Below are 13,555 nucleotides of genomic sequence, written 5' to 3'. Positions count from 1 at the left end.
TTTGTTGACATTGGATTTGAACTTCTGTAGACTGCAATTTTCAGGAAATACGTATGAAGGAAGGTTGTTCCAGAAAATGGCAGTTGAATGAATAAATGAGGAAGATGAAAAGTTGGTTCTGTGGGTTTGAAGTTGAACAGTAAATGGATGTTGGCTGGTGGCGGCACATGTTCGGACTGTTTTGAAAGAGAGAGCAGGAATTATAGAAGCCAATTCAGAAGAACAGTGCCCATGGAAGTATCTGTAGAAGAGACATGCAGCAGAAACAGTACGTCTATGAGAAAACGAATGGAGAGACTCTGTTAGAGATGAATCATTAATTAACCTAACTGCCCTCTTCTGAATGGAACCAAGAAGCCTGAGAGAGGTTTTGTGGGCACCACCCCAGATGTGGGAACAATATTCCATGGCAGGGTGGATTTGCGATTTATACAGAGTGAGCAGCTGTTTGGAAGAAAAGTAACGCCGAGAGCGAAAGAGAAAACCAAGTTTTTTAGATGCAGAGGAAGCAATATTTATAATGTGCTTGTGTCAAGAGAGATTAGGAGATGGAGGATAGCGTAATCTCTTTTGGGGATTACCCTTCTGAAAGGGTAATCCCCAAAAGAGATATATTGTTTTGCCTAGAAATCGGAGTGTCACTAAAGATAAGCATAGGAGCAGAAGAATCCTTTTTGCGAGATATAAGACAAGACTGAGTTTTAGAAGGGTTGAGATCAATGAAGTTGTCTTTGCCCCATTGGAGAATTACCTGAAGATCGGCTTTTAAGGAATTGGTAGCAGATTTTCGAGAAGTTGAAGCTGATTGAGCAGGACAAGGTTTCTGAAAATGGAAAGTGGAATTCAATGTGCTATCCTCGGCAAAACTATGGATAGGATTTCCAGTCAGTGGAAGAAGGTCATTAATATACAAGAGGAAAAGAGTGGGGGAAAGAACTGAACCTTGGGGGGACACCGGCATTAGTGGAGAAGTTAGAAGACAGAGAGCCATCTACCATCACCCTCAGTGAGCGATCAGAGAGAAAACTGGATAACCAATTACAAAAAACAGTTGGCAAACCATAAGATGGAATCTTGTTTAGAAGACCTTTATGCCAAACACGATCAAAAGCCTTTGAGATGTCAAGAGCAACTACTTGTGTTTCACCGAACCTTTCCATTGACTTAGTCCATAAATGGGTAACATAAACCAGAATATCACCAGTGGATCGACACTGACGGAATCCATGCTGGCGATCGTTGATCAGACGGGAGGTTTCTAGGTAGTTTAAGAGTTGGCGATTAATTGATTTCTCCATTACTTTAGAAAGAGTAGAAGTAACTGCAATAGGACGATAATTGGATGGGAGGGATTTGTCACCCTTTTTAGGAACTGGCTGGATATGAGCAAATTTCCAAACAGAAGGAAAAACACCTTTGGAATAAGAAAGTGAAAAAAGCGGCAAAGAATAGGAGTAAGTTCAGGAGCACAGGTTTTGAGAACAAGTGGAGAAATACCATCAGGACCTGGAGCTTTCTTAGCATCAAGATTCGTCAAAATCCTTCTGATATCCTTTTGACAGAAGACCACAGGAGGCATTGAATGGAGCTTGTTGGGAATGGTGGGAGGTGCTTTACCAAGATCATTAATACATGAGCTGGAAGAAAAATGGGATGCTAGTAGGTCAGCTTTATGCTTGGCTGAAGTGACAACAGAACCATCCGGTTTGGACAGAGGTGGGAGCAGAGATGGGCAAAAGTTGCGGCCAATAGCTTTGGCAAGAGACCAGAATGCTTGGCTACCATTAGGGCAAGAAGCAAGTTTTCTACTCTTAGCCTATTCAAACTCTAGTTTGGACTGATTAATAACTGCTTTACAATTGTTGCGAGCTTTGGTGTAGGCAGAAAATGAAACTGAAGAAATAGAAACAAGCCAATTACGATATTATTATTATTATTATTATTATTATTAATGGCCATATGGTACAAGGAAGCCTGAGGCTTATGCTGCACCAGCCAAAAAAAAAAAAAAAAAAAAAAAAAATTCCCAAGTTACCCCCTGAGAGAGAGAGAGAGAGAGAGAGAGAGAGAGAGAGAGAGAGAGAGAGAGAGAGAGAGAGAGAGAGAGAGAGAGAGAGAGAGAGAAGTAGAAAGGAATCACCAAGAAAGAGAAGAATGATGATATCCAGCTTATGCATCATTCTTCTCTTGAACAGCCTTAGCACATTTATTGGAAAACCAAGGTTTAGATAAAGGACGAGATTTTAAAGTGGAGTGTGGGATAAAGGATTCCATTCCTGCAAGAATAATTTCGCTGACACAATCTGAGCAAACGTTGACATCAGAAGTTTTGAAACAGTAATCCGACCAAGATAAAGAAGAAAAGAAGTCTCGCAGGTCATCCCACTTTGCATTCTTGTAATGCCAAACAACACGAGGTTGGGAATAGCCATGAGATAAAGGTTCCATTGGAGAAGAGACAATCACAAAGTTGTGATCTGAAGTGCCTAATGGACCTCTCACTTCGACCGTGTACTTAGAAGGGTTGTTTGTGAGAAAAAGATCAAGTGTATTGGCTGTATGATTAGTTTTGTCCAGTATTCTTGTAGGTAAATGAACAATCTGTGCTAGGTCATTAATAAATCCTCAGATGCTGAGGCAAAAGCCTCAGCATCTCGACCAGCTGGGTCGGTGTGTCTAGAAAATGGAAGCCAGCTGGAGTTGTGAACATTAAAATCACCAAGGAAAATGACCTTACTGTTAGGAAAGTTGGACTGGAGGAAGTCAAGTTGCAAAGAGAGGAAGTCAAAGAGCTCCAAGTGATTAGTGGAGTTGGGAGAACGATAGAGACAACAAATGAATTTGACACAATGAGGTAGAGAGATTTTAAGCCAGAGAAGATCAAAGAGAGGAGATTCCAAATTACCAAGTCTCTGACAGGGAATATCAGAACGGACATATGCACAAGTACCACCTTTGAGGTGAAAGGAATCATACAGCGAATAATTTGGGCACCTGAGATGAGCAGTAGTTAAATCAACCGATAACTGAGATTCTGTCAGAAAAAGTACGTGAGGTTTCCCCAGACTGCAAGTGGAAATGGACATCGTTGAGATTAGAATTAAGACCACGTATATTTGTGAAATGAATTAGCAAGTGCTTGGGAGGTTTAGATCTTTTCGCAGATAAGCTTGCTCTATTAGTTTGACAATTCATGGTGTATTCAATAGTATTTGTTTAAGTGAAAATATAATTCAAAATAAACAAATAAACTTTTTGTTTTTCCTACTTTGATGGTGTTTTCAGTTAAATAACTAACGGTGATTATTTCTAGCATTGGAGAAGAGGGCACCAAGAAAGAGAAGAAAGATGATATCCAGCTCAGCACCCTGGTGAGTATGGGCCTGGCACATCCAGGGTCCTGAGCTGGATATCATCATTCTTCTTTTTCTTGATGATTCCCTTCTATTTTTGACTCTCTCTCTCTCTCTCTCTCTCTCTCTCTCTCTCTCTCTCTCTCTCTCTCCAGGGTAGCTCGGGAATTTTTTTTTTTTTTTTTTTTGGCTGTTGCCGCATCAGCCTTATGTAGCTAATAATAATAATTATAAAATCTACATGCATTTTAACATGTTCACTGCACTGACACATATAATAGCTTTCAAAGGTAACCCAAGTGCTGTTCTATAATACATATGAGTCCTATGTCACAGCACTCAACATGCCATAACACATACAGGTGGTCATTCTTAAGCAGTGAATATGTAAATGGTGTAAAAGTAGAGTCACAAGAAAGGAACTGCTTGATTCTGTTGGCACAATTATTGGTACACATTTTTTGCTTGAGTTGAAGTTAATTTCTGAATATTGAACACTGATAAAATTTTGAGTTTTATTCTGATTTACAATAAGTGATCCCTTTTAACTATGAATTTTATTGTTATTGTTACGCTAGAATTTTCTGGAAATTACAGCACATTGAACGGATCTCTCAAATATATGTGGTAGTGAATGTGTTGATACTGTCGTTTTATATAAAATGTGTATATTATCACTGATTTTTAATTAGTGTGGAATTTAAAACAATCTCCCATTTTTTCCATAAAATCCCTTGTTTTGGCCCAAAACCTTTGGTTTTCTTCCTTTGGCACCCCCAAGGTTCTGAGCTAGATATCATTATTCTTCTCTCTTTTTGTGATTCCCTCCTACTTCTCTCTCTCTCTCTCTCTCTCTCTCTCTCTCTCTCAGGGTACTCAATTTTTTTTTTGGCTGGCGCAGCATGCTTCCTTACACCATATGGTTAATAATAATATACTTAGATTTCAGAAAAGTTTTGATAGTGTTTCATATAAAAGACTGCTGTACAAATTGCAGCAGTGTGGGATTTAGGGGCTTGATACAACTATGGATAAATGTTGGTCGACTGGGAGAAGACAGAGTGGTTATCAATGGGCACTGCTCTTCTTGGACTACTGTTATTTTTCCATTGTTCAGTGCTGGGCCAAGTATATATATTTTTTTTTTCTATATTTATTAATGATATTGATGAGGCCGTCACTTTTAATGTCAAATTTTCAAATAATTCAAAGGTTGATATGGTAATTAATGATAGTAATCAGAATATGCTACTGCAACGAAATCTACAAAATAGGCAGATGGGCTAAAAGTTGCAATTCAAGTTTAACATTGACAAATGTAAGGTACTGAATATGGGGAGCAGTAATCCCAGAATAACATACCAATTGGGTGGCACAGTACTTAGGGTAGTGGGTAATGAAAATTTCATTCTCCAATAAGCCAAGTATGCAGAATGAAATTGTGCTGGCAGACATGAAGATGGCTGCTAGCATGGCTAATGGGGTTTTATCAGTAATATTCAGAAATTTTGTTAGTAGAGATAAGGTGGTGATTGTTCTGTTGTATAAGGCAATGGTTTCCACATCTTGACTTCTAAAATGAGGCTTCCAGGTCTGGAAGCCTCATTTTAGTAAGGATGGTGCTCTTACCAAGAAAGACTTCATTTCTGCAAATTGCAACGTCTGGTCACTAGGCACTTGCAATGAGATCTGTATAAGATGCTTAAAACTGTGAGTAAATTTTAATAAGCTCAGTGCTAGTGAGCTTACACACACACACACACACACACACACAGTGTCAAAAAAAAGGAAGAAAGAAAAAGACGACAACACTTTCCACTGGCTCTTTTGTGGAATGGATATCTATAAATTTATCTTCAGTCAGCCGGCAGTTTTTTCTTGGAACAGGCTTCCTTCTGATGTTCAGAAAATGTATAGTCTGAATGAATTCAAGGAAGGGCTGAACAAACCATTCATCCCTTCTAATAGTTTTTCAGGTCCTTCCTTGAATTGTGGTAATTTATGTTACTTCCCACAACAGAACCAGTGAAAAGTGTTGTCGTTGTCTTTTTCTTTCTTCCTTTTTTTTTTTTTTCTTTTTTTTTTTTTTTTTTTGTTGGCTAATGCTGTATATGTTCTTTCCTGCATCCTTTGTCAATACGAATACCTAATAAGTATTTTATTCTCACAGTTTGAAGAAGATCGTATCTACCGACATCTTGAACCTGCTTTAGCATTCCAGTTAGAAATAAATCGACTCAGAAATTATGATCTTGAAGCTGTCCCTACAGCCAATCAAAAAATGCATTTGTACTTGGGAAAGGCTAAGGTATGGCATACAGTTTTTTATTTTGTTTTTCCTGACCTAATTTCATTAATTCTGTTCTTTTTTATTATAAATTAATGTGTTTTGAGGAATTTTTTTTATTTTTTTTTCCCAGGTGGCAAAAGGTCAAGAAGTTACTGACTACAGATTTTTCATCCGGTCTATAATCAGGCATTCTGATCTTGTTACAAAGGTATGCATTTACAAACTTTTTTTACATTTTATTCATGTGTTTTATTTGCAAGGAAACATTTTGCAAATTTTGAACTTGTCTTACATTTTATGTTATCTAGGTAACTCAAATACATTGCAATTCAACTAGGAGAAAACTGTTTTAAAAAATCATATAAATTGAAATGGCATTTATTATCATCACGGCATACAAAAGCAGATTTCAGTACTTAGATGACATTGATTATTTTACCAGTATATCTGTGGTAATTAACGTTGCTTACTCAGTGATCCTGCCTTTTCAGTTCAGGAATGACTATCGGAAGTAGTTTCATAAACCTTTGAGACCCAAGGTGCCAAACAGCTGACTGAAAGGGTTTATAGGTGGTTATTTTCAGTTACTAGTGCAAGTAGTAGCTCTTGTGACTTCTTTATTTCTGTGTATAAAAGTCTTGTGACTACTAGGGCTTACAATACTGGTATACCGGCCATTTTTTTTCCGCTATTCAAATACCGGTACTGATACAAAAATTGATTGATTATAATCAATTTATGTGATTATGACGTCCTTATCTCTACTAGCAAATGTTCGATAAATCATCGATAGGACACCATGCAACATTGCAACCTGTCCACAATTCTCGGACAATTTCATGTCTGACCGTATCGTAACTCCCAAGTCCCATTCCTCCACTACTGACTTTAGTTCAACTCCACCAAATGTAAGTTATTTTGGGGTTGCTGTTCCCCAGGTGTAAGACCTTGCATTTTGCTGAATTAAAGCATAGCTGCCACTTTTCTGACCATCCTGGAAGTCTATCTAGGTCACTCCGAAGAAGCTCTGCTTGGCGGCAGTCATTAACTACTCTACTGATCTTTACATCATCTGCAAGTTTAGACATCACACTGTATATCCCTTCATAGATGTCGTTTAAGATAATCAAAAACAACAGTGGTCCCAATACTGATCCTTGGGGAACCCTGCTTCTTACATTAACCCAATCTGAGGAATAATCATTTATCACAACCCCTTGCCTGGTCCCCTCAAGCCATTGTGCTGTCCATCTAAGGATTTTCCCTGATTCCAGCCTGCTCCAACTTATAAAGTAACCACTCATGTGGGACTGAGTCAAATGCTTTGCTGAAATCAAAATAAACAATGTCGAAATTATTCTCTAAATCCAGCTCACGAGTGACCTGTCAAAATGGCTAACCAGATTTCCTAAACATTATTTTCCCTTTACAAAACCATGCTGTGTATACTACAGAATTCCATTTCCATCTAAATGATGCTGAATTCCACCCTTGATCATTGCCTCCATGATTTTCCCTACTACTGAAGTTAGACTGGCTGGTCGGTAATTTCCTGTTACACTCCTAGAACTGCCTTTTTGTTCCAATTTACACCAATCCTGTGGAATCTCTCCTGAGTCCAGTGATGCTCTCATAACTAGCCTTAATGGTTCAATGCACTCACTTGCCTCCAACTTTAAGATTATAGGGTATATGCCATCAGCCAATAGCCTTACTCGCCTGTAGGCGCGAAAGTTTTCTCATTAAATCAACATGTGAAATTTCAACATCATTAATTACATTTTTTTCAACTTCACTCCCATAATTTCTCATTGATGTGAAAGGTTTTTGTTCTGTAAATATCGATGCAAAGTAACTGTCGAGTTCATCTGCAACATCAGTTGGGGTATCTAATACTATCCCACACAATTACATATCCGTCCGATCTGATTTGGCCTTCTCTCCTTTGCATTTGCATTGAAGAATTCCTTAACTGCACTCTTTGCTCTCTTCTTTATTCCTTATCCCCACTTTTTGCTCTCTCTCAGACTCAGTAAAGATACTATAGTGAAAATTATACTTCGCTGAATAAATTGTCTTTTTCCTTCAGAAAATGATGAACATAATTCAACCAGGGAAGACCAACATGGAACAGAACATCAGTGTTCCGCATATTCTTTCCAAAATAAGAAATTGCCTGATTCCAATGAGATTTTAAAAGATGAACTTGAGTCGGAAATTAATGAAATACTTTTAACTAGTTTTGCTAGAAAAGTTCAAAGTCAAGAAAATATGGAATGAGATCATCTACAATTATCTCAGTACCAGAATAGAATCTGAAAGGGCGTTTTATGCCACTAATCACATATTGTATGTACCAAAATTAGATCCTTTTTTAAACCATCATACTATTGATTGCTTATGTTTCTTAAGAGCTCACTTTATTCGGACAGGTAGTGTGGATGCCTAAACATAACTAAACTTTGCAGTAAAAATATGTATTTTTTTTTGTTTTTAGAATAACTGTATTTTAATGTTTTTTTCAGAATATTTATTATTGCAATAAATGTTTATTTAAAACTTGAATTCAAGTAATTACAGTACTTGGTTTTTCCTTAATTTATTAACTGTCATCAAAATTTATTGAGAAAAACGTTTTTTTTTTTTTTTTTGGAATACCTTTATTAATACCGGTATCCCAGTTTCATAAATTAAAAATACCGAAATACCGGTATTTTAAGCCCTAGTGACTACTAACTAAACATTACTGACACTGTTTCTACCCTCCCGCAATAGAGCCAGAAGCCTGAGAGGAAAAAATTACCCCCCCCCCCCCAATTTGCTAACAAAAGCAATAAATGATTTACATTCCATCACTTGTGTCATTGAGCTTGCCCAAAAGTGACTTACACAATTGGTTGTAGATTTTTAGGAGCATTAAATACTTAGTCCGTATTAATCTGTTTTGTTTTATGTGTGTAGAAATATGTGTTCACTATCCAAATTGATTGTTGTTGGACTGAAAAATCTGGAATAATTCACTGGGAAAAACCTACTCTTTGTCCAACTGAAATTAGCTAACTGCAGCCTCAATTGAAGAGATCTTTAGAAATTTTTCTTGTCATCGACAGGATTTTAACCCATACTTTTCCAAATGAGTGACAATTTGCAAAACCCTACACTGTCATATAGAACCATACACATGCCACATATTGACATCTAATCCTAAGAGATTGGCCCACAAGTTCGACACAAGTTAGCATGCAGAAAGGAAACACACCTTTACCTTTTTCATATATTTCTAGTTCTACTAACCAAATAACACTTCAACTGCTTGGAATCCTTGCAGCACTGCTCCCTCTCCATGGCGGGGCTGGAAATCTTGGCTGAAAAGTCCTCTTGCCAAGGGCTAAGGAGCACACATGACAAACACAGACCATCAAACTGCTACTCAAACTAGCAGAAAACTAGATGAAATAAGTTCATGTACAGCTAATTGACAAAAGACAGAGACACTCTCTGTAGTTGCTGCTCTTCTTAATTATTTATTCTAAGAATGTGACAACCCATAGGAAGTTTGTCACCATTTTGGAATCAAAAAACTCTTGAAAGCATAGCTAATTCCCCTAAAACAGTCAGAAGACTAAAATCAGGGGATCTACTAGTAGAGATGACAAACCAAAAACAATCAGAGCATCTAATAAAAGCAAGAACTTTTGGAGAAATTCCAATAACAGTTACTACTTGTTCCACTCTGAATACCTCGAAAGGAGTAATTATGGAATGGGATCTCCTCAGTATTTCTGAAGATTAAATCCAAGAAGAGTTGAAAGATCAAGAAGTTATTCAAGTTCAAAAGAATAACAATTAAAAGAGAAGGAGAAATTGTCCCAACAAGGAATATCATTTTAATCTTTAACATTCATAAGCCACCAAAAACTGTAAAAGCTGGATACCTAATTTGCCCACCAAGACCGTATATTACAAACCCTGTCCAATGCTTTAAGTGTCAGAAGTACAGACACTCTCAAGCAGTATGCAGAGGTTTTGCTATCTGTGCAAAATTTGGTTCGCGGGAACATACACAATGCAGCCATACAGCACAAAATTCAAGATGTCCTAACAGCAGAGGAGAACAGAATGTCTACTCAAAAGAATGTGAAGAGGGAAAGAAGAATATAGAAATATAAAGTAGAACATAATGTAACATATCAAGAAGATAAAAAAAGAATACAACCACGATGAACAAATAGACCATTGTATGCACAAGTAACACAAATTTATAGGACAATAGAAATGCAGACAGAAGTAATTATTCCACCAAAAAATTCCATGCCAGATTGGATGTGTTCTTTGCTCCTTGATCCAAAACCAAAACAGTCTATAAACACACAGTTACGATACCACCAACTAGAGAAACCTCCAAATCCACAAAACAAGATAGAATCACTGAAGTAAATGGAATAAAATAGACAAAATGGAAGTAGAAGAAAGAAACCAGCCAGAAGAAACAATACTAGAAAAATTTTTGCTGAAGAAGAGATGGATTCCAGAAAGCCATACTTTCCTAAAAAAAAGATGATGACACCGAGAACTAAAAAGCAACAAAAGCTGAAAGTATTATCAAATAATGAATACATTTTTACATTGGAACTGTAGAGGATTCCACAGCAATTTTTATGATATTCACGATCTCTTAACACAGTACAATCCAATTAGTCTTTGTTTACAAGAAACATATCTTAAACCTCAGAATAATATGTCACTAAAACATTACTAACATTACTAACCAAACAGAGAAAAGACAGAATTATGAAGCACAGCACACAGTGGAGTTGAAATCCTAGTAAATTCTAGTATATCTGCCCAACAGATTCCCTGGCAGACTAACCTAGAGGTTATAGAGTACACATTGCAGTAAACTTTCATGCAGGGGCGTCTCGTTGGTAGGCCCTTCAGAACTGCAGCACCCTCAGCTTTTTAAATCTAAATATACAGTCATTGGAGTTATATGAAATTTTGTGAACCAATGCAAAGCAATGAATATTTTTATTAAGCGATCCCACATATAGTATACTCATCCTCTATTTCCAATAATCAAAAAAAAAAATAAATAAATAAAATAAAATTGCTTTATTTAATACAACTATTAAACAGAGCCTGGGCCATCCAGGCCCAACCATAGCCTAAGGCCTTTGGCTCATGGGAAAACAGGTATTTCCAGTAATCATTTCAATAATAAACGTGTAAAAACACAAAATCATTTTTAACTTTGAATTTAACCATAGGCGGAGCTGTGCGCTACACAGTTCCACATTTTGCTCCCAATGGTTGATCAATGCTTGGTGGGTGGGTGGGTTGCCAATACACATTTTTTAGAGGTGACCAAACAAGTCAAAGGAACTGCAGAGCAAGCAGTGCCAATATGTTATGAGGAGATGTGTAAGTAACACATTATTTCTATGACAGACAGTTTTGTGAAATTCGATTCGATCATGGCCTCCACGCTTCCCCACAAGTAAGTTGTGTGACAGTGAATAAACTTCAGCAACTTAGTTTTTCACAATTATCTCCCCAAGAAAAAAATGCAATTAAAAAAGAAGGCTGCACCATACCAGAGATTTAAATATCTCAGCCGGAAATAAGTAAATATAAGAAATATATTCGTAGTTTTAATACCAAATGGTACCAAAGGAAAAGTTGGCATTGGCTTTGTGGTTTTGAAGTTAGAAATGCATTGTTTTGTTTTCCATGTTTACTGTTTGCAGGTGACTTAACATGGACAAAAAGTGGCTTTACAAACATAAACAAAATGAAAGAAAACTGGAAAACACGAGAGTTTGAAGAAACATTAATAATATGATTTTGCTATTGCTTTTAGGAAGCGTAAATATTAAAGAACAGCTTTGAGGCCTACAGACTTTTGATCTGCGAGCATAACAGAAAAGTTACCAAGAATCGTGAGGTATTATCTAAAATAATAGACTGCATCAAATTTTGTGAACAGTTTGAAATTTCTTTACGTGGACATGGCTAAAAAGACAATTCTGAAAACCCAGGAGTATTCAGAGGATTAATAAATTTCACTTCTAAATTTGATTCCGATTTAAAGAACCATTTAGAAAGTAATTCAGCATTTAACTTGTTGACTGCCAAGGCTTATTTGGGTAAATGGGTCTCTGATGCCAATTTGAGTTAGGCAATTAATTAAATTATTCAAAACCAAATTACAATATATATTTATGACCAACACTTGAAAAAAAAAAAAAAAGCTTATTGTTGTAAAAAAAAAGCTTTGCGAATTATCTCGTAGCTGGCCTATGTAATAGAAACTTTTTCGCAGCAGCCAACTACGAATTAACTCTATTTACTCAGACGTGTTGTAACTTGCAGAATTGCTTGAGCTCTATTCTAATATGAGTGACACGGAATTTGAAGAGATTTTTGACGAGCCGTATGGTTCTGGTTCCTACAGTGGCAATTATTAACCTTCTGACGATTCAGTTGAGGATAGTGAAGATCAAGCCAGCTTCCAAACTAAAGATAATCCTAATTCTCCGCAGGCAAGTACATTAAATAATATCAATAATTTGTGGAATTAAATAGCAGAAGATCCTCCACAATTTATTTTTGAAGAGAACATTGGTTTGAAAATGGCATTTAGTGTTATTTTTGTGAGTTTTAGTAATACACTTTTCTTTATGTATTTGTGGGTGCCTCCATAGCCAGGTGGGCAGGAGCAGCAGTGCGTAGCACATGCTTCTTGATTAGACCAGGGTTCGAGTCCATGACCACCGAAGGATGCGGAAAGGTCAGGGAATGATCACTGCATATCCCAGGAGCAATATGGCCTTAGTTGCCAATGCTCCTAAAAACCAAATAACAAACAATAACAATGTATTTGTGAATAAAATATTTTTTTTGTCAATAAATTTTGTTTTCTGACACCATGGTTGATTTTTCATTCAAATTCGTAGTTGCACGTAGAATGTAGTTGCACGTATTTGCTACGAATATACTTGTAGCTGCACCTGAAAGGCAAGTCACGCCAGTCCGAGTTAACTCGTTTTATTTACAAAATAAAAAGAAATACTGTATTGTATATCTTGAATTACAAGAGAAGTTTAGGGAGGCAGTTATACTGCCTCCCTAAAATCCACTTATGCACACCTCATTGGTAAGCCCTTTTTGTCACTATGGTAGCAACAAATGTGCAGTGTTTCTCTTCTAGACACGTGGTCAGCATGAAGAGGAAAAGCCCAAAACCCTCCAGCACCTTATTAAATATGACAACATGGTGAAACAAATGGCCCTCAGTCCCCAATGACTCTCACTCTCCCTCTTATGGCAGTGAGAGGATCAGTGTGGAAGCAGAGTTTGCACAGAATCTCTGGAAATGACCAGGCTGCCATGCACAGAAACTGAACTTGGCCTGTTACAATGTAATATTGCTCATTGGTGAAGACAGGATATTAGAGCTGGAAAAGGAATTAGAAAATGTGAATTGGAATATCATTGGCTTGGCTGAAACAAGAAGAAATTAATCACCTAAAAGTTTATCAAGTGGAAATCTGCTGTATACCAATGGAAAACAGTTAAAAGAGTCTAATTCCTTTTCCAGCTCTAATATCCTGTCTTCACCGATGAGCAAAATTACATTGTAAAAGGCCAAGTTCAGTTTCTGTGCATGGCAGCCTGGTCCATAAAGATATTAAAAACCATATATTAGAATTCAAAAGCACACCCATGGGGGGGTCAAGACTGCTATTCGGGGAACTGAGTGCCAGGCAATATTAGTGACCACAGCATCTTTTCATAGTGATTATCTGATACGCTTAACTGTAAATGCAGTTGATGTGTTAAAATGCAATGACTCGTTATAATGCAATGCTTGGGGTCTGAAAAATCACATCAGGATATAAGCGGGATTGCA

The 13,555-nt window shown here is 37.0% G+C and overlaps 1 protein-coding gene across 2 annotated transcripts in view; it reads left to right on the top strand.

The window, feature by feature from the left end:
* ACC (acetyl-CoA carboxylase) overlaps nucleotides 1–13,555 on the top strand; it is a 1,497,654-nt gene that overhangs the window by 793,345 nt on the left and 690,754 nt on the right. For both annotated transcript variants that reach the window (XM_090383551.1, XM_090383552.1), the window contains 2 exons: nucleotides 5,524–5,661; nucleotides 5,774–5,851. In XM_090383551.1, coding sequence (XP_090239677.1) covers nucleotides 5,524–5,661; nucleotides 5,774–5,851 — 216 coding nt within the window. The remainder of the gene's footprint in view (nucleotides 1–5,523; nucleotides 5,662–5,773; nucleotides 5,852–13,555) is intronic.

The sequence above is a fragment of the Mastigoproctus giganteus genome, chromosome 10 (genome assembly GCF_048544385.1).
Source record: "Mastigoproctus giganteus isolate SK-2022 chromosome 10, ASM4854438v1, whole genome shotgun sequence".
Classification (NCBI taxonomy): domain Eukaryota; kingdom Metazoa; phylum Arthropoda; class Arachnida; order Uropygi; family Thelyphonidae; genus Mastigoproctus; species Mastigoproctus giganteus.
Note: the sequence above shows the minus strand (reverse complement) of the source record. Positions and strands in the feature narration are given on the sequence as shown.